Source organism: Falco punctatus, assembly GCF_963210335.1.
Source record: "Falco punctatus genome assembly, chromosome: 9".
In the NCBI taxonomy this organism is placed as follows: domain Eukaryota; kingdom Metazoa; phylum Chordata; class Aves; order Falconiformes; family Falconidae; genus Falco; species Falco punctatus.
This window is the reverse complement of record NC_137589.1, coordinates 42,901,220-42,921,855: the sequence shown is the minus strand read 5'-3', so window position 1 is coordinate 42,921,855 and position 20,636 is coordinate 42,901,220. Positions and strand designations below refer to the sequence as shown.

At 47.5% G+C, this 20,636-nt stretch overlaps 1 protein-coding gene across 3 annotated transcripts in view; it reads right to left on the bottom strand.

The window, feature by feature from the left end:
- Positions 1-650: 650 nt before the first annotated feature.
- NR6A1 (nuclear receptor subfamily 6 group A member 1) overlaps positions 651-20,636 on the bottom strand; it is a gene marked incomplete at its 5' end in the record, with an annotated part of 98,975 nt that continues 78,989 nt past the window's right edge. For 2 of the 3 annotated variants that reach the window (XM_080401417.1, XM_080401419.1), the window contains 7 exons: positions 651-7,572; positions 8,561-8,713; positions 10,967-11,088; positions 15,747-16,001; positions 16,711-16,938; positions 17,825-17,982; positions 20,094-20,149. In XM_080401417.1, the coding sequence (XP_080257543.1) occupies positions 7,484-7,572; positions 8,561-8,713; positions 10,967-11,088; positions 15,747-16,001; positions 16,711-16,938; positions 17,825-17,982; positions 20,094-20,149 (1,061 nt within the window). In that variant the 3' untranslated portion in view covers positions 651-7,483. The remainder of the gene's footprint in view (positions 7,573-8,560; positions 8,714-10,966; positions 11,089-15,746; positions 16,002-16,710; positions 16,939-17,824; positions 17,983-20,093; positions 20,150-20,636) is intronic. The other variant, XM_080401418.1, reaches the window with a different exon arrangement.

Below are 20,636 nucleotides of genomic sequence, written 5' to 3'. Positions count from 1 at the left end.
TCCTCCTGCCTGCAGCAGCCGTTGCCCCATAGGTCTCCTCCCACTGCTGGTGCAAACCCTCCTCCTGCTGCACCCCACAGCAACAGCAACCCACCCGAGCGATTGCGTTGCGGCCATCCCACAGGCAGGACCAGCCCGGGTGACAGTGGTGGTATGGCCACACTCTGCGTGCCATGGCGGGCACCTCGGGTTGCATTGGACTGCAGTGCTGCAATGGCCAAGAGGAGAAAACCCGTCGTCATGCCTTCTCCTCTGGGACCTGGGCAGGGGAAAGGACCACCATGCACCCACTGCCCAGACCATGCGAGCCTTCGCTCCTCGCTCAGGCGCAGGAGCCCCCTCAGCTGCCACCAGCAGGCTCCCCCCAGCCAACCCCACCCTCGCAGAGGCCGCTGCCAGGCCACGCTGCCCAGGTCCCCACGCTTGCGCACCTGCCTAGGTCCCCAGCGGCGCCGCCAGCACCAAGGCCTTCCCCAGACCCACAAGTGATCCAGCCCCGGCTGCTCCACCGCAGGATGGCGGCAGGCAGGGCAGTGCCGCAGCAGCCACCCGGGCCAGCACCAGGCTCCATCACCCTGATGACGCCTCCCCCTGCCAAGGGCGAGCCACTGCTGAAGGGGAAGGTGCAAGCGAACAGCAGACACTGCCGGTGCAGAACAATTCACATTTATTAGTTCATACAGCTAACACTCGCTACACATGCGTTCAACACTTATTGGTCACATTTCCACAGGTAGTCAAGTCACAGAGCAGAGCAGCGGAGCAGGGGCAGGTTGGGCTGCCACGGACCCGTGCCGGTCCCGCCACGCAAGGGGGACTGGCTGTGCTACGGTGCGCCCGAGACATGCCAGTAGAAACATTCATTTGGTCGTAGCGTAGTGACGGAAAGGCAGCTCCCGAGAGGCGCAGCACGGTGCCCACTCCTCCTTGGGCGCTGCGGGGCGAGGGCAGCAGTGGCCAGATACACTGTCCTGCCCCAGCCCCAGCTCTGAGCGTGCCAACGTTCACCATGTGTCATGCCGAGGCAACATCCTGCTTCCCTGATTTACACAAGGGATTGTGGGAAAAATGAAGTGTTTTGCTGGGAGAAACCATTACCAGAACATCAGCGGAAGGACCCGAAGATGGGGTCCAACCCATCTTGGAAACATCCCGCAAAACAGCGATGGGCCAACACAAGACACAGCAGCAAACTGGACCTGCTCCCTCCTTGAGCTGCCCAGCACACTTACACCCAGGACATATGTGTGAGGGCTCTGCAAGGTCCTGGGCTACAAATACAGCCTCTGCACCACATCTGCACCAGGACAGAGCCGGAACCGGGCCCGCGGCTTGATGGGCACCAACAAAAACCAAACTGGCCAGAGCCACATCCTGCCCTGTGGCTGCAGGCGGGGGCTGCGCTCCAGCAGGAGAGATGCCAGAGCTCAGCCTTCCCCTGCAGCACCACAGCCTCTGCCTCACCGTGCGGGGACAGGCGGCTGCAGCCGCAGGACATCGCCCACACTGCCGACAGCGGCTCGGTGCATTAGTGGTCACTGCCACGGCACATCGGTGCTGGGCAAGAGCATGGTGTGCACAGCCTAACGCCTTCCCGGGCGGACAGGTGGGATGCAAAGTCAAAACCGTCACCCGCAGGTTGAAACACTGCGGCAGCAACAAGCCACAACCCATGGGAAGGGAAACAAAACTCCAGCCATCACAGCCCCTCTTCTTCGCTGGCAACAAACACTGGCAGTATTTTGTTTTTCACACAATCCCTTTTGAGATGATAAACAGGATGTCACACGAGGTAGTTTAGTTATGGAAATTGAGTCAATAATGTTATCAACTATTACAAGACATTTTATAAATTGAAAGAAAACAATGAATCACAAAAGGCTTTGTTAAGGTTGATCGTCATCTGGTTTCAATTTCTGTTTCTTTTTGCCCTTGGGGGCATTTCTTCCACTGAACCATGTTGCTTCTTTCATAGACTTGTTAGAGATCAGCTGCACAGGAGCTCTTTTTAAATTTTTTTCTTTTTTTTTTTTAAAGGGGAAGATGTCTCCCGGATTGGCCTCACCAGCATTTTGCAGGGCTGGTTTACACCCAGATTTGTAGATCCTGCCCAGTGAGAGTGCTGGGAAGGCGGGTTTCAGCCCTGCAAAATTTGCTGACTCTTGCCCAGTGCTGGCACTGCTGGTGGCTGCATCGGGCCAGACGGGGCCTTTTGGATACTCCTGGCAGCTGTAACTGCGCTGGTTTCACACATCAGTACCTTTCTCAAGCAGTCGGAGTGAGTCTACTACCTTACCAACCCACGATGAGAAATATGTACTGACCAGAAATTAAGATGCTCTAATTCATAACCAACAGAGCACAGAACACTGGGAGTGGCTGCCAGGGAGATACAGAGAAATTCCCATTTTCCCCTTTTCCACAAGCACTCAAACACATTTAACACCAAAGGCTGAAGGATGAGGTAATGTGGAAATACAAACTTCTCCCAGCCCTAGGAGCTGATGCGCCTTCAACAAAAGCGTGAGGTTACCAAAACCGATGGCATTTACACTTCACCGTTTCCCCACCCAACAGCACCGGGGGGGGGGGGAGGCTGGGCACCGCGTGGTGGGGGGCTGCAGCCTGAGAGCCAGGTCCCCCACTGCAGCCCTGCCCAGACCCTCCTGTCTGCTCGCCCAGAGCCCAAATGGCAGCATGCACCTTTGGGATGCTTTTCCCATTACACAACATCTAAGCCTTCAGGAGGCAAACTTCCCACAAGCCAAACCAAAAGTTTCCCCCCCCAGATCTCCATATGGGGCTTTATTCAGCGTTCCATGGGCCCTCCACACAAGTCGTGAAAGAAAGCAACTGTTGCAACATCAAAACTAGGGTTTCTCTGGGTCACATTTTAAATACTTATCCCTGAGCTTCTGTGCATTGCAAACAACACACCGTGAACCCAGAGAAACACCACAGCTTGATACTGACATCCTATGTATTACCCTCGATTTACACATCATCTACAACTTAAAAATTAGCTTCATACTTAAACTAGTTCCCCAAGTTTCCCCCTTTCTCCTGCCTTTTATGTGGCAGGGATGATTGCCGCTTATTATCCTGAGAAATAACAACATTTTCACAGACACCAAGCTTCATAGCTTCAAATCAAAACCAAGAAAGCAGAAGGAATGAACGGTAAATAGCACATTCACAGGAGAATCTTTTTTTTTTTTTTCCCCATTTCAAAAAACATAGTAAAGAGAAAAGAAATTCAAGTTTTTTTTAAAAAAAGGTTGGTTTGAAGGACAAGACAAACTCCTTAACCTGAGGTGGCTGCGGTTCTGTGCGGAAGCCTGAAGAGCAGGGGCCGATCCTGCCGTGCGTGGCAGAGTGAGATGGGCAGCCAGTGGCACTCGATGGGAGCTCGAGGCTCTGCATGGCAACTGCAGGGTGGGGGCACGGCCACCCAGACCACCTACGGCGAGTGAGAGCAGCCCTGCCAGAGCGCCCGGGAGCCCTGCTCGCTGTGCTGGCACTGCCTGCTCTGGCTCACTCAAAGCAACACCGCAGCACGAGGAACACAGGTGTCACTGGGGCAGCAGCTCGCCAGCACAGGTCGCCCTGCAGCTGGCAATCTGACTGACCGCTTTGCACTGATCACCCTGAAAACGCCACGTTCCCCCTTTGGTCTTCGCGTGACGGGAGACAGCAAAAGCTCAGGATTTAAGAATTACAGGAAAATCCAGAGCTGCACCTCAATGACCCAAAGCACGCAGTGCCTCTGCACAGCACTGTGGACTAGCAGGCATGAGATGAGAATGGGAACGACAAACGCTACCGGCACCGCTAACAATTAGAAAGTAGCTAATGCGTATGCAAAACAGCCAGAGAGAGAGCTCCTGCTGCATCGATTGTGCCATGCCTAGGGCCCATCAGTTCTGTGGTACCCGGCATCTCTGAGCGCCCCGGTCGTCCCTCCACCCCCAGCCCTCTCGAGGGGCCGGGCATGCCGAGGACAAGGACTTGCTACTGCCACACACAGTGGGGTCAAGGCTCAGCTCACAGGACAGAAGCCCGAGCCAAAGGCAGGCAGTGGAAGAAAACCCAGTCGCTTTCAAAAAGCCTTTGTTCAGGTCCTGGGGTCTTGCCACTCTGGGACTCAGCCCCGGCAGCAGCAATTTCTGCCCTGTTCTCTGTGCTGGGTGACCAGCTTCGAGCTGTAAAATGGCAACTAGGACACCTCGGCAGAGTCCCTCTGAGTACGTGAGCCTGAACACTTCAAATTTATGTCCCAAATCTCTGTTCGGATTAAAACTAACTCTTCAGCTTTCCATCTGCACAAATGCTATGAAGGAGAAGAAGGGGGTCAGTCAGCCAATTTATCTTTCAAATCGGGGATAAAAATTGACTTGTCATGGCAGAAAATTCTACCAAAGACTATTATTGTTGATTGATTCCTCTATGACAGAAGGTCAGATAAGCAAGAGCAGATAGATATCAAAGATAATGAACTTCCCCCTACTAGCATTAAGCACAAATAAAATATGAGTCCCTGTAAACCGAATGTTACGTGAAGAATGGAACAAAAATTCCAGCCTTTCCAGGGTGTCCTTCAAACCAAATTCACAAATACATCTAGTGACTGACCTAACGTCTCTACGTCTCTAGCTACATCTCTACCTCCTCATAATACCTGAGTTTGCAATGCAACACATTCACTTTACCCTGTTTAAAAAATACAAGTCATTAGAGGACTTGGTGCAGAAGATATTAAGAATGACTGTCCAGTGAACTAGATTCTGGTTCGGAATATTCTTCCTTACTTGTCAGTTTAGTAAGGCTTTTCTACTCCCTACAACAAATGGGTTATTTGGTAATGGATACTGCTGCCAATCAACCTTTGTGAAGTTTGCTTTATACAACAGAAAGCAGAACATTCTCGTCCATTCATCATCATAAATGAATTTAGGTGTTTCGTTGTTGTCAGTACAGCAATAGTTTTGGGAGTCTTATTTTGGATAAACACAGAATACCTAACAAATTATTTTTGTTGTGTATTTGGCAATAAGATGACCACTTTTACGTACACTAATTAAAACAAACTCTTATTCATCAACAGATTATAATAATTCAGTAACCGTAGAATAAAATTACTCCTATGCAATTTTAACAGTTTCTTTAGTGTATAAAACAGCAAGCCAGAAGATAACCCGTAATAAAAAGATCATATCAAGCTATTTGGAAATCAAACTTAAAAGCTGAGAAATACTTTCTAACTTACAAGCAGATATACTAAAATCTTCCCATTTACACTTGAGGTATAGGCTGTATGCAGAAGGCTTTCCTGAGAAATACGCGCTTGTCTCATTTTACAGTCGGAAAGTAAATGAGATTTACGGAACTGCCTTTGGATTGTGAAGCTCTATCAAGCTGAACTGCTGCTGGGCCCAGCAGCTGTTACCCGTAACATCCTATTTAAATAATGAAAAATGAGCAGCTAGCGGACTTTTAGAAAAGGGAAACCGTCAAGCTGGAAGATGCCCAAGTGGGATTGCAAAGGCGGCGATGCCACCGTGGGGGCACAGTCAGCCAGCAGCGGGTCTCCAGGGAGAGGTCCGGCCGCGGTCACCAGCACCCGGCGCAGCCGCTGACTAACCGAGAGATGTGCCAAGCCAGTGGGTCAGAGCAGCTCTTGGGCTGCGACGGAGGGAGCACCCGCGGGGTGAAGGGGAAGGAAAGACAACTTTGGTGAATGAGATTTTTCTCCTGTCCACCACCACATTCATCTCAGCAGCTTCAGCACCTCTGAGCAGTACTCGCTTTGTGCCACACAGCTGTCATCACAGCCAGACAAAAAGGTAGCAACTGGTCCCTCCTGCCCTGAAGGAATAGAAGTTGCTTCCTAAAACATTTTCCAAACAGCATTCAAACATTTGTTGATGAACCCTCTTGCTACCTAACCATCAGATTCACACCTAAGGACACAGGGAAGGAAATCCAGCCAGGGTGACACAGCTGCCTAGGACAGCGACTGAGTCATCTGACACTAACTCTTAACGAAGGAGACGAGAGCAAGAGCATCTCATGCAACCTCCCCACCACTACCGTGAGCAGGAACCTGTGAGGTTACTCGTGAGAATGCCCAAGTTTAGATAAACACCAGCACTTAGCAATTGCTCAAAGAGCTAACCAGTTGCCGCTAAACCAGTTCTCCCTGCAGTGGAGTGGTGTGGAGGCTGCTGGATGGAAAATTCAAGCCTTGCAACACCTAGGACAGACCAGTACCGAGTACTGCATTAATACTATTTTTCCTGGTAAGGAGGGCTTCCCCAAGCAGCAGAACAGTCCTGGCAGGATATGACTATGCATCACGCATTCCCCGAGTCCAGCAAAGGAAGCCACACCAGAGGACACTGGAGTCCCTTACTCCGTTACACAGGTCACATTTAATCACAGGGTATGCTAACTGTTCCCAGAAATGGGCTGCTTGGGATCGCTGCGATGCAGAAGCCTCCTCAGCGGTCAGATACCACCTTGGAGGAACACAGTGAAAGGGGCAGTCCTGCCTCTTCTCTAAGTAGGTCTTTCCTGCTTTTGTGAACCTAAAATGGATGTTTAGGAGGCGATGAGAAATTACTTGCAGTTCTCTAGCAACAAGAGTAGCTTTGTGTAACGCCATGAGCCTGCCACAAACTGCAGCAATGCAATTTCAATCAAATGGAAAAGTGCTGCAGTAATAGCAAGGGGACAGTTGGTCAAGCTGGGGCTGGGGGCAGAGCCCGCTCCTGCAGCCTCCAGGAGGGGACAGGGGCCGCAGGGCCCCCACAGCTTGGGAGCACTATGATGCTGCTGGGGCAGGATGCAGGGAAACCACAGGAGCTACCACCTGCGTCTGAAAACTGTCAGGGAAAAAGAAACCAGCTGGCTAGACAGACTTTTCCTTCTTCTCCACTCCCTGCCTTTTTAAAATTGTTATTATTATAATTAAAGAAAAAAAGCTTGGCACTTCTCTAACACCCGCTTCTCCAAAATCATCCATTTGGGATACTAACAGCTCTGTCGATGAGGTGAGGCCGTTTGCTCTCTACGACAAACGCTTTTGGATACAAATCATGGAAAGAGCAGTGCGCGAACAGCATCTTCTCCTTGAGGTAGTCTTAGTCATCTCGGTCCCCAGCCCCCAAATACAAAAGAACTAACCCTAACAAACACTGTAACATTAAACATCTTCACATTCTGTAAACTGCTGGAGAATGCATCTGCTGCATTCATACAGAACCATGTGCATCGTGTTGAAGATCATACATTCAACTCTGTCGTGAAATAAATATATAGGAAAAAGAGTAAAAAACCAAAAACAAACAAAAAAGATTCTTGCTACAATGGCAGGGACACCCACTGCCCTGTCTCCTGCCTGGATCGCGTTTGCCCCTCTCCCGGGGTGAGCCAGCTCCCTGCCTGAGGCACAGCATAAGGCACTGGCCAGGGCGAGCTGGGCTCACTCTTTGCTCACACTTGTCTTGCAGGAATGTAGAACGGCCTTAAAAAGGAGAGGCAGCTGCTCCAGGGGGACGCTCACCATTTTTCCTGGTAAGAAAAAAAACGGAATTAGCAGCCACTCCTGAATCAGATTTCAGAGACACCTAAGCCAGCAACGCTGGCGATGGTTTTACCTTGAACCTCTCAGAGAAACAGTTAATCATCCCACTGCTACATTAGACATTTGATATTCATTTGGACACAACAGGATTTATTATTTACTTGAATAGAAAGCAAAATAAATGGGCAAAGTCAGATCAAAATGATTTCTCCACAACAGAGACTTATTTATAGATATATACTGGGAAAGACTAAATCCCGTCTCTCCTCAAACTCCCTTGTCAATCTCAGTGAGTAAATTACGAGAGCTACTCTGTGATTATTATCTAGCTCATTACAATGGAGTAGAATGAAGCATATGGAGCCCTAACACTGGAAGGCAAGTGTCTCCTTTTGCCATAACAGTCAGGAACAAACAATGTTTTAGTAACATCAGACCCCGTAGATCTAATTAGTGACACAAGTGCATTTGAAATTTCACCTGCAGATTTCAGAGTTCCAGACGAGCTGAAACCAGGGGGCTAGGCTGCAGGTCTGCCCACTGCTCTGCTTATCGCCTGCTCCTTAATTAAGCAGCATTTCAGGGATCTCTCTGTTCCTTATAACTACTCAATTCAGAATTACACACTTTTGAGACAAAACACCTCCAAGTTGGGACCGAAAGGAAGAAAATAAAAGGAGATCCCAACCAAAGTACTTAAAAGGTCAGGGCAAGGCATGTCTTCTTGGAGCGGGACGTTAACACCGCGTCCACCAGCATCCCAAGGACAACCTGCAAAGCGCCAGTCTGGCTGGGTGAGCTAGGAGTGATGGGAGGTCAGCTTTGGGTGGGAGAGAAGCTTCCATAGAGAAAGGGCTGCACAAACATCCTCCACCAAAGTCAGCAAGAATTTCACTGTTACAAACTAATTTTCTCTTAAAAGCAAATTTCGTAACTTGCACTTGATCCCAGTGGGAGAGGAGCTCAAAAAGTTACCTGCAATGTATCGTATCTCTGGCAAACACATCATTAAATCCGGAAAACGGTTTGGCTGTTGTGGATATTTGTACTCTGTGAAGTCCTGGCAAACATACCAATACCGCTTATTCAGCTGCTCCAGTTGGGATGCATTAGTCAGACCCCTGATGTCTGAAAGTGAATATGATTAGAGTAATGAAAACATGACAAAAACATCCTAGAAGAGCAGCAGCCTCACACTTATTGCCATTTCTTCAGGAAAGACAGACTGATTTCTGTAACCCTAAGCTGGGTCCCTGCTTTGGAGACTGGCTTCCAGTGCCCAGTTAGACAAATACCAAAATTCCCATCTCCCCTCATCACAGGATATGTCTGCATCACGGATGCGTCTTTACGTGCATGTTGGGTACAGGATTTCCTTCCACAAAAGGCCAGGATGAGAACAACTAATGTCCTAAGCTGCTCATCTGCAGAGCTCAACGAACACTCTTGGACATAACAGCTCCAGCAACCTTAAATCCCTGCCTGCCTGGTGTAAAGCAGCTGTGTGTCAAGGTTTAGTCCTCACAGCAGATTCAGCGTAATACTTCCTCAGACAGTAACGTGTTGATTTTAGCTATATCATCTTGGCTGAGGAAAGCACTCAACTCTATAATTCAAGGTATCATCATATTTCTCCCCATCTGCTTATGAATTATGTCACATGAGCTTTATAAACTTGTCAACTTCTTATTTTTAAATTTAGCTTTGCCAATGTCAGGCAACATACACAAAGGAAAAATGGACGTTTCCAAGCTATCACCCTGGCAGGAAGTCCCATTGCCACCGTTCAGCATGATCAACAGCATCAGCACGCTGCTGGGGGTCACGGGAAGGATCCAGCACGGTGGAACAAGGAAGCTGCGGACCCTTGGTGCAGGCTCCGTGCTGTAAGACCATCTGACGGAAGAGGCATTTATCTACTGCTCAAAAGCCGACTTTTAAAAATAATTCTCAGGTATTTCACATAAAAAATTGCAAACTTCAACTAAAAATAAAAGAAGACAGGAAGTTAATGAAAATACATTTTGGAAAACAATGGAGACAGCTCGAGAAGTGTATTATCCAGTGTCAGGAAACTGCCCAGGGAAGCAAACCGGAACCTCATCCCGGCAGGGATTGAAGTGTCAGCACTATCTCCTGCTGGAAATGAGTGGGGGAGGAGAGAGCCTGTGGCACATTTTTACAAACTGCAACTATCTTTCATGGTACAAAAGACTTTGGGGACATTTCTTTCCAAAATTACAGCTGAACACCTTCCATTAAGCATCTGCCTCTCTAGTTTTCTTCATTTACAACATGAAGAAATGTCCTGCGAGGCCCAACAGATGCAGGGCCACAACAAGCCACTGGGAAAGAGGACCCACAAGCAGTGGGTTGGGACAGTGTATGAGTGGAGACAGGGCTAAGCACTACTGAGGAACCAACCCGATCTATACCAAGCTATTTCAGCCCACTACAGTTGTTAGGAAATAACCAGGATCTCCTCACACGTTGAAGAATTACTCTGCATGGATTCTGACGTGTCCCAGGTCTCGTGGCAGCCTGGACTGCCAGCCTTCATACACTGGTTAATCAACAGCAGGATAGTCCCTTCTTGGGCAGAGTTCATTGCCTGCACGTAAATCCTTCACTCATGATTACTTTTCACTTTGAAGAGTAGACATTAGGTATAGAATCTAAAAAGCAGGAAGCCAGCTAGCTATATGACCTAAGTATATATCCTGAAGGTAAATATTTTCAAGTCAGAAAAGCTCTAAGAAAAGAGAGGACTGGTTTTACAAATTCACCCTTTAAAGCAGAGAAATGAACAAACACATTTTCTAGTCGGGAATCTCTGGAAGGATGTCATGCAAATAGTCAATGTTTACTTCAGAAAAAAAAAGTCATGGAAATTAACTGGTTTTAAAGTATTGTCTAGTTTATTGCCTAAACAGTTACCTACAGTAGTAATACTTTTAGATGAAACATCTTTGTCCGTTGAAAAGTTTGTTAGCAGCTGCTTAAGTCATCACTCACCCAAACCTTACCCACAAAGGCTTCACCAGCCTCTCTGTCTGTTCTTATTCTGGTGTTGGTACCCTCGGTACATATGTGAAATGAAACACCTACTGTCCTTACTGCCTATATTTAAAGGCAATAAACATTGTCTAAGTAAATGAACTCATTCACTTCCAAGATTTCTTCATGTGGGTACCCAAGTATCCCACTCAGCATGGCACATGGTCTGCATGATGGCAAACACATACAGAGAGGGCTCAGAGCTCGAGCCTCTTTGTGGGCCTTGGACCCTTCCTCCCTTTTCTCATCAGGGAAGCAAAGGGTGCTCAGACTGTTTCAGAGAATTTCTCCAGTGGGGTCAATACCTTTGCTTTATTGACTCACCTTGATTTAGGAAGTTAATGGCTTTCATACAGGCATACTCCTCATTGCTGACCTTCAACTGGTTAAATTTGCGAAAGAGGTAGATCAACCGCTCCATCACCTCCATCCCCTCTTCACTGAATCTGGAGGACAGAGATCACACATCAACTTATATAGGACACAGACCATACAATAAAGGCAGGAAGCTTATTAAAATAACTTCACAGATTGAAGCATTTTGCAAGAGAATTGAAAAAAATTGTCATCCAAACTGCTTGAAGTCTGCTGGCACCATTACGTTAAAAGTAGAAGTAAGAAGGAAAATGGACTCAGTTACAAACTCAACTGATAGATATTTTAGCAAAAAAACATCTTTTGGTGATCCAGTTCATCACCAGCCTGCTCTGATAGAGGAAAAGGTTTGATGGAGCCAGCAATACGCAAAAACTTCTTGTGTGCTTGTAGGCATGCTGCTTTGCCTCTCTATGCTTGTATTTTCCCAGATTTCAGTGAGGATTGTGCTTTTGCATGTCACTAGGCTAATGGGCGGGTTAACTAAGCAGTTTGGGGAATGAGATGAGATTTCACAGAAATGTGGAGTGGTACTTCTCTTGTAGGACATGAAAATATCCTGCAAAACACCCCCTGTCCTGCCAGACACAGGGGTCAGCAAGTATTTCCCCTCTGCCTCGTGTTGCACTGTCTCCATCCATGAGAGAAAGCAGCTCACAGCCACATTACGCAGCACTGCACTTTACTCCTGATGGATATTTTTGCAGGATAAAAGTAACCTCTAGCAATCCTTGGATTCGCTAGAATGGCTAGAATTTGCTAGAGGAGTGCTTCCTCCCATTCAGAAGACAAGCCACCCCCAGCAGTGTTTCACATGTTCTTGCCCCTCACCTCCTCACACCTTTCTTCCATTTGTGCTTTCCACCATCTGCAGCAACCCAACATAACCTGCACTGGTCGCCAGCAGAAACACCAACGCACCCCTGGGGGCCTGCACAGCTGCACAGCACCCCACAGCCCACCCGATAATGCCAATAAATTAATTTTAACCTATAATTTCCCTATAGAATCAGCGCGGTCCCCAGGCTTTGGCTCTGTACAGCACATGTCACCATGTCACGGTACCAGCTGAGCAGAGCAGCACCCAAACAGGGCTGCGCTGGTGGTGCCGGACTGCGGGAACACCGACCCCAGACCCTGCCGCACAGACTGCCCCCAGCACATTCCCATTTCTAACAACAAAAGTGCCTACAATTTCTCATAACTGTAGGGTGCCGCTGGGAAAAGCCTTGTTTTAAACACTGAGGAATTACAGCGACCCATGTACAACAGTGGCACACACTTCATTTATCTGACAGGCAGGTGAGGAAGCTCACCTCCCGAAAATTCCCAGGAGTGACTCAAAGAGATTCCGTACTTCCACACAGCCATATTTATTTCCTGTTCATTATGGTTTGTTAATTTTCCTCAGCGGAGCACTTCTGGGGTAAGACATAGTGCAGGAAGGCTGTGATCCTTCTCACAAATAGGAGTATGCATGAAACCACAAATAGCCAACGTTAAAGTGAGCGAAACTGCAGCCTATGGTCTAGGGTTGAATCGTACAGGCCAAGGAACACATGCTGCCTCCTTCTAAACTTCCCCCCTCAAACAGAACGTGCAGGATTCATTGCACTTAATAAATGCCTATCAAGATCCAAGCAGGAAAGCACTGCTGGTAGTGAGGACTTCCAGGGATCCTCTGCTGGGATCCAGACCCACCATCCCTACAGCACCTCCCCAGGCACAGCCGCACTCATCGTGAATTTGTGCCGTTTGCTAGAAACAAGCTCCGCATCCACCCCTGCCAAGGGAAGCCTGCGACAGAGGCGGGCAGGAGAGGGCATGCTGATGCACAGGGCATCCAAATCCCCCCAAAACCTCCTGGGAAATTGCCTGACGGAGATTTTGTGGGTGCAGAATGAGGTCCTACTGCTGAACAGGGTGCCAGGCTGCTTCCTCAGGAGTGATGTGTGCATGTGCCCCATGGAAAAGCCACAGTGTAAGCAACAGGCAGAAGCAGAGCTGGAGGGCATGGGGGGCTGCTGGTGCCTGCAGGCGTGCTGTGGGAACATCCCATACGTGCCAACAGCCAGAGTGGGCTCTCAGGAACACATCTCACAGCAAAATCCCTGGTTTCAAAGAAACCACGTATTGCAAAAATGCTCAGAAGTGGGACAAAAGTGTTTAGGGAAGCTTCAGCTGTGCTCTGGCATTGTACAGCAGAAAGAATAAGAGCACAGCCAGAAAGCCATCTTTGAATAGAACAAAAATAGAACCTTTTTCACTGAATAATACCTTATTTTGGCATGCGTGTTTGTTTACTTCAAAGTTATTTGTAAAATGCATGGTGGAGTTTGACCTCAGAGAAGTGAAAACAAGCTATCTGAACTCCAGGTCACTTCTTCAAGAAAGTAATATTGTAAGTGATGAAAGCCTTGTCGGCTAATCTAAAGTTGTACAAGTTTTCTTGCTCTCAAGTTGACATTAAAAATCTTGCAGGTGCAAGATTGCAAAGCTCAAGAAGTTAATGAGCACAAAGACCACTCAGTCGTCTGCTGGGTCTAATTGTTTTTAGAGCATGCACATTTTTACCAGCCACTCATCACTTCGTAAATCCAGGAGAGCTCTTCTCTCATTCCTGCAGTTGAACTGTCTTACTTTTCTGTGCATACTTTCCTCCCCCCTTCAAACAAAGCTGTTCTGTTTTTCACAGCCCTATTTCTTCTCGAGGACTGACTCCTCCACACACTTTTCCTCGCAGTTTACACCAGGCAAGTTTCTGGCTGGGAGTTATCGGCATCAGCTGGGGAGGGAGGGGGAAGGGAAGCGCTATCAGGAGTGCTGGGGGAGGTCAGGAATCTATTCATTTCATATTCATCTCCAGAAAAACAGCACAATAAAAGAAAACATTTCATCTAGCAGGCAAACAGAACGTTTAGCCAGTTGTTAGAAGTGATTAAAACATGGGGACTGGGGAGCTCATCCTATGCCTTCATTTGTCACCTACCTAAGTATTAGCATTGCTCCCGTCACTTTGTTAAATAAGAACAGAAATTAACCCCAAAGTGCCAGACTATCACAGCTCAGCAAGATTCTTTCAGTGAGCTGTGAGATCTAATGAACTCTGGTTTGCAATCATTACTGATCAATGCCAGAGGAAACAGGGGCCTCTGAGCAAGTCCTCAAGTCAGACACTTCTCCAAAAGAGCCTCCGCTCAAATCCAAAGTGACCAGCTTTTCCACGACTGCATCGGACAGGGAGACCGATACCCACAAACTACCCCACCGCCACCTGCAGAAGGCAAGCTATGGCTCAACTACCATAAAGACAACTGGGAGGGAGCCATGCAGCCTGAGACCCCTCATCTGCGCAACTTCCCGCTAAATGGCTTTTTTGGTGTGCTTTTTCCCATGTTACTAATGACAATTAATGATACTTGAAAAGCTAAATCAGAAGAGACTGCAGAGACATTCCACTCCCAAGAACACCTATTTTCAGCCACGTGCACAGATCTTCCCTGAAGGACTTTCGAGGCGACCAGCAATAAATTGCCGGCCTCTGAAGGGTGAGGGTTCCTCCTTTGTCTTGTCATTTTACCTCTCGCTTGTATTTATCACAAACACAAAATGAAACAAAACACTTCTCTTTTGAGGCTCTGACCAGGACAGCAGGAACAAAAGGACAGCTGAATGCAGGAACAAGTGTTACTGTGGTTTTCTATGACCCTTACTGTTCCTTGCAGGACCAGCACCAGATGCATGATGAATGGCCGGGTAGAACAGTGCTGCAGAGGAACCTGCCTCAGGAAATAAGACACCTGGGTCCAGCTCTCAGCTCCTGCACTCCTCCACCGTGGTCTCAGCCAGCCAGCCCCTCCAGTTGTCAAAACAGATGCACAAAGGAACCTCAAAGAACCGTTAGATACTGTGACGGTTGAGGACCACAATAGCATTTTAAATGTCCACTCATCAGACACTTGGATCCCCTGGCGACTCTTGCAAAATTGCTAAGCCTAGCACGGGCAGACCACAAACGGGGCAGATATTGTAAGGGAGCTGGGCAGCAGTTCCTGTAAGTCCTACCTATTCTGCCATAATACGGTGAGATCGTGAGCCTGTTACAAAGGGAGGATCTGTCTGGTACCAAGGCTACAAAACAAAACACCCAAACCAAAAAACACTCTGACCAAAATGATAAATGAAAGGCAGGTTCCTCAGAGCATCAGATAGTACGTACTATGTAAAAACCAAGAACTAAGTTGCAACATCTTTAAATTTATGTAATCAAAACAATGAAATAGCAATTAATAATGAACACTTTGATAATACAGACAACTAGCTTTGTGAACAACCTTTCCACTGGCCCAAAGGGTTTTTAAATAAGACCTTCCATCCTATACTTCAGGGTTACCCAGAGTTTTGCTTAGTTTTACACTCCTCATAAAAAAGGCAGTTTGTAGGGCTGTGCTGGAGGATGACAGCATTGCTACAGAAAATTCAAATAGCACCACAGAGCACCATGCACCTTCCCCTGCAGAAGGAAGTTTTGATTCAATACTGACTAACCATGAGGCACTTTCTAAGCCTGGAACAACCATTCCCTAAAAAACAGAAAAGGAAAACAGCCACAAGTGAAGTGACCTGTCCCAGGAGAGGTGGTTAGTTGGTCACAGGGTGCCTGACTGCCATCCTCCCAATGGGTCCTCCATCTCTAGCCCCTACCCAGGAGCTCAGCCTGATGTCTCACCTGTGCAGCTCGTCATCGGAGGGAGAGTACTTGGAGGTGACATCAGCAAGGTCACCAAAGATCTGCTTGCTGTAAACAGTCAGCGAGGAGAGCAGGATCAGCTCCTGCCACGTAGAGCTGAGCAGGCAGGTATAGTCCTTGATGGAGAGTTCGCAGAAGAATGGCAGCTTCTTGATCCAAGCAATCTGCCTGAAAAGCAATTCATCCGCCAGACGACACAGCAACGCAAACAGCTCTGCCTGAGTCACTTTATACCTGCAGGCACAGTCAATATGAAGGCATAGAAGCCATTAAAAACATTGAATGACATAATTTGACGAGGCACTCAAAAAGCAAAGCAAACAGCACAGGAATTCATGTTCAAGTGCCCAACGTGCTGGTGCCCAGCATGTAACCCGGCAGCAGGAGCCACAGGGCCAGCACCCAGCTTGCCCAGCCAGGGGCCATGAGGGGAGCCCTTCTAACTGCTGTGGTCACCCACCTGGCCATCAACAGTCTGCTGGGCAGCTCAGCCTCTGAGACAGCCCTGCAGCTCTCACCAACAGACAGACTACACAGCTTTTTTTCCACCTGTGTGTATTTTTCCAGCCACTGTGCTTACTACCGGGCCCTATGCACAATTAACGCGGTCTCAGGACTGAAACCCACCGAACCGCACTCCTGCACAGGCTCAGCCTGGCCTCATAGCCTGGAACCCCACGCAAGGTCCATGCATGCCAGCTCCAGCCCCAGACAAGGGCACAGGCCGCCCACGGGACGGGCTCTGGTTTGCTGCTTGCACTATGGCTGCATCTCCTCCCAGGGAACGTGCTCCTCGCACCGATCGGGCCACACATGCATGCACCCAGCCACCACCCCCGTCGTCAGTCGTCAGCATCCCCTGCAGCACAAGCCGCAGCCGTGCATGCGGCAGGGACATCCAGACTGAAAGGACAGCCTCTCGCACCCTGCCACGCACACTCACCCGTCCTCAATGAGCATCGGTGTGCTGAGCGGCTCCAGGTCCTCTGCTGACACCAACTGATTGATAAGACTGTGCGACTGAGGGTCCAGGCTGCGCATTTGAGGGGGCATCAGAGCCGAGTGAGCAGAATAGCTACAAAGGTGTGGGAGGTACTGATAGTGCATGGACACTGGCATCCCGATATACTGATCCCTGAGTGCAGCGAATCCATTCAGCTCCACAGACCTACTGGAAAAGGAAAAGCTTTTTAATATACCCAAAAAATTCCATTTGGTTCATTAAAATGTTGCACCCAGCTCCATCAGAAATGTTAATAAAAACAGGGAAAGAAGACAGAACAGAACATGCCTTTGTATTTAAACTGTACACTGAAAAGAATTGAGTGTGCAGACCAGACACCTTATGCTTGCCTCACGTTGAGCCTGGCTCAGCACTAGTTCCTCTTACTGGAGATCTGGGAACTGCTGCTGAGCAGCCACTCAGGAGAAAAACAGAAACCCAGCCGTACAAAAGCATTTCCACCCCAGCTTCCTTAAAGGGCCAGAATTTGGGATTTTAAATTAAGTATTTACACAGCCAGTGAACACAAACGTTTCCTAGCTTAAGATGCAACTGGAAAGCAGATGGAATGCAAGTCTGAGATTCTCACTGTGCTTACCGTCAAAGGCCGCATCAGGAGGCTAGCACTAACAGTAACTGGCATTAATACAACACCATCAACCAGTAACCTAAACAGAGTAACTTATTTTCAAAACCTGAGCATGCTGCAGAAAAAGAGTTTTTGCAGAATGACCAGTGAAATGTAATCAAGTTTCCATGATCTGCAGAAAACTCTATCAATACAAATGAAGAGATATATTTTAAATATAATTTTAACTCAGCATTGCTGCCTTTTTAATTTGCTCATGAGCATTTCACCTCCCAGTTCAATTCTTTTCAAATCCAGCGTCTGTCTTTCTTAAAGCACTATCAAGAGATGAAAGAGTCTGCAGCATGCTCGGTTTACACAAAGATGCACTCACAGTGTATTTTTCCTACACTGCCACAAAGTATCACTCAGGGAAAGACAGTCAAGATTACAGTAATATAAAATTCTTCCAGGGGTCATTCCCACCTTGAAGATGGAGTAGAAACAGGTGAAGGCTGGTTGCTCTCAGAAACTCCATTTCCAGGGGAACTATGGTCACTGTCTCCGTTGTTGCTCCATGACATGTTTGCCTCTCCCTCAAATTCTTGCCCAGACATAATTCTCTCAATCTCTTCCTCCGATATCTGTCAGATACAGGATCATTTGGTTATTTCAGCTGAGAACAGAAACCAGGCAGAGCCTTGCTTTTGTTGAACAGCTTGACCGAGCAGTCACATCCCGCAGAGCTGAAACCACCCGGCAGCAGGAGAAACGCTTTGCCATTCCTGCAGATACCACATCTGTCCTTTACATATAACAACGCACATGAAAAATTCTATTTACAGCTAATTGTGGTGACCTCCAGTTCCTGCAGTACGATTCAAGTGACGATAACACAGCAGACAGGAATGAACACATGGAAAGATGATGTCAAATACACACAGCAACAAGCCATAAATCAGGCACTGTCACACAGTGAAAACCCAGGGAGTAATTGAGGCCAGTTCATTGGGAACATCACTCAGAACTCAGCAGAGGTAAAGCCAAACGGAAGGTGAGGTAGGCTCCGGTTTGATAAAGCAATTGAGAGAGGCAAGGTGACATATATAAAATCAGTCAGGAAAACATTTACAGGGAATCATTGTTCACTGTTTTTCCCCAAATAAGAACCAGGTGGCACCCTAAGAAGTAACCAAGCATCTAATACTTAAAACAAGTATTAGAGAGTAATACATATGAAGTTAAAATGGACTAAAAATAAAAATTGAGTGCACTGAAGTATAAAGTTTCAAGAAGGAGCTGGTCATGCTCCTGGGGAAATGTTGTATCAGTAGCAGGGAAAATGCAACATAAAATTTTGGGGCTTTTTTTTTTTTTTTTAAATTGTGTGCATGTCCCTAAGCAAGGCTGTCACAAAATAGAAAGTTATATATATATATATATATATATATATAAAACGATATATACTGTAGACATATACCATATATATATACACACACACTATATATAAAACTATACATAAACCACTCAAGTTAACATGCTGCAAAGAAATGCAGTGAATTCTGAACATTTTAAAGAGCCAAACATTGCTTAGACAGTTTATTCCAGTCTTGCAAAAGTGCCAAAAAACCTCAGCAGGCTTACCCAGTACAGCATGCAAAGAGTGCGACTGCTGAATAGTCTCACCCCAAGAAATGGAGTCGATGGCATAACCTGCGGTCCAACACTGACCGATCACGTGAGTCTCAGATGAGCAAGGGCCCGCTCTGGCTAGCAAAGGCTGCCCTTACTACAGCTGCATTGCTCAGAGAGGCAGTAAAAATTGTTACCTGGCCAGAAATGAAATGTTTGCTCTTTGATAGGCCCGCACACGCTTTAAGAATCAGTAACTAATGCTGTTATAAATATGATGCTTGCCAACAGCAGAAAATGCTCTACCATCAGTAAGAGATTTTTTTTATTCTTTGAGCTAGGTTTTCTGCTACTGACCACAGGGACAGCTGCACTGTCTAATTCTTGCCTTTTTCTCTGTTCGCTATGGAGGACCTTACTGAGCAGGCAGAGCATCTGGTTGCTTGGCTTCTCATGGTTAGGTTTTGGACCACAGCGAGTAGTCTTTTCACAGGCACACAGAGTCACAGAAAATGCTTTCAGCGTTATTTCTATTTTATTAAAATAAATAGTAAACTTTTAAAAGACTTCTCTTCTAGAAGCAAGCTGGAAATGGCCATCATTTCTCACACGTGCAGTACAAGCTGTTGTGCTGAATTACCTTGCGCTTTACAAGACATCTCCAGACAAGCTGTGCTATCAATCAGTGAGACATTTACTGGGTGCCCCTCTTGGAACAACTGAAGGAATTGCAGCAGACAGCTTGGGAGATTTACTGGGAGCTGCAGAGGGACGGACGTCCTTGTGCGGCTCACAAAGGACAGAGCACCACAAGACTGCCTGTGAATTCACACAGGCACCCTAGGACCACACCATGTCCCTGCCAGGGATAAGCAAGCGCCGAGCTTTATTTACAAATCTACAGTTCATGATGTATTTCTAACACTTGTGGAGAGTCAAAGCCCTGCTACGCCAGCAAGAGGCACAGGCAAGGCTGAGAAAGGCTCAATCATATCAGCTGTGGCCCCGTCCCACTCCGAGCTGCTGGCACGGTCCGAGCCCACCATCGTGAGAGGAGTTCTGTGCCAAGGCCAGGAGAGCAAAGGCTGAAGGGAACTACTGAGAAACGGCTTGACATGCTCACCTGGACAGGTCCGATGCTTTTGTTTCTGCCTCCTGGCATGCCATCCTCTCTGATTGCTAAAAGAAAACAACCAAACCTTGGTGAGTAACACTACTGTTCAATATTCCACAAATACATAAGAAGGTATTTACCATTTTGAAAAAAATCTTTATACCTTAAAAGATTCATTTTGTTCACCATAGCAGTGTACGCAGAAACCTGCAGTGTTTTCCAGGGCACTGGCAAGCTCCAGCAGTACACTCCATGACCCTCACCCCAAAGGGCACAAACACATCAGCGGGGCTGCAAGCGTCCCTCAGGATGGTTAGTTTCTTCATGTGACCCTTGAGTGACAGGTAATGAAGGAATAGCAATCCTGTACCACAATTAAATCCAGCATAATTTGAGAAGTGGCACCCGGAAAGCAACCCTACTTCACCCCTGGAGATAACCTAACAAATGCCCACGACAGCTAGAAAATGAACCGTGACCTCCAGCATTTCTGACTCCACTGCCCACAGCCCTGCGAACCCCCATGAGCCAGGCTCCATCTGGGGAGACCCC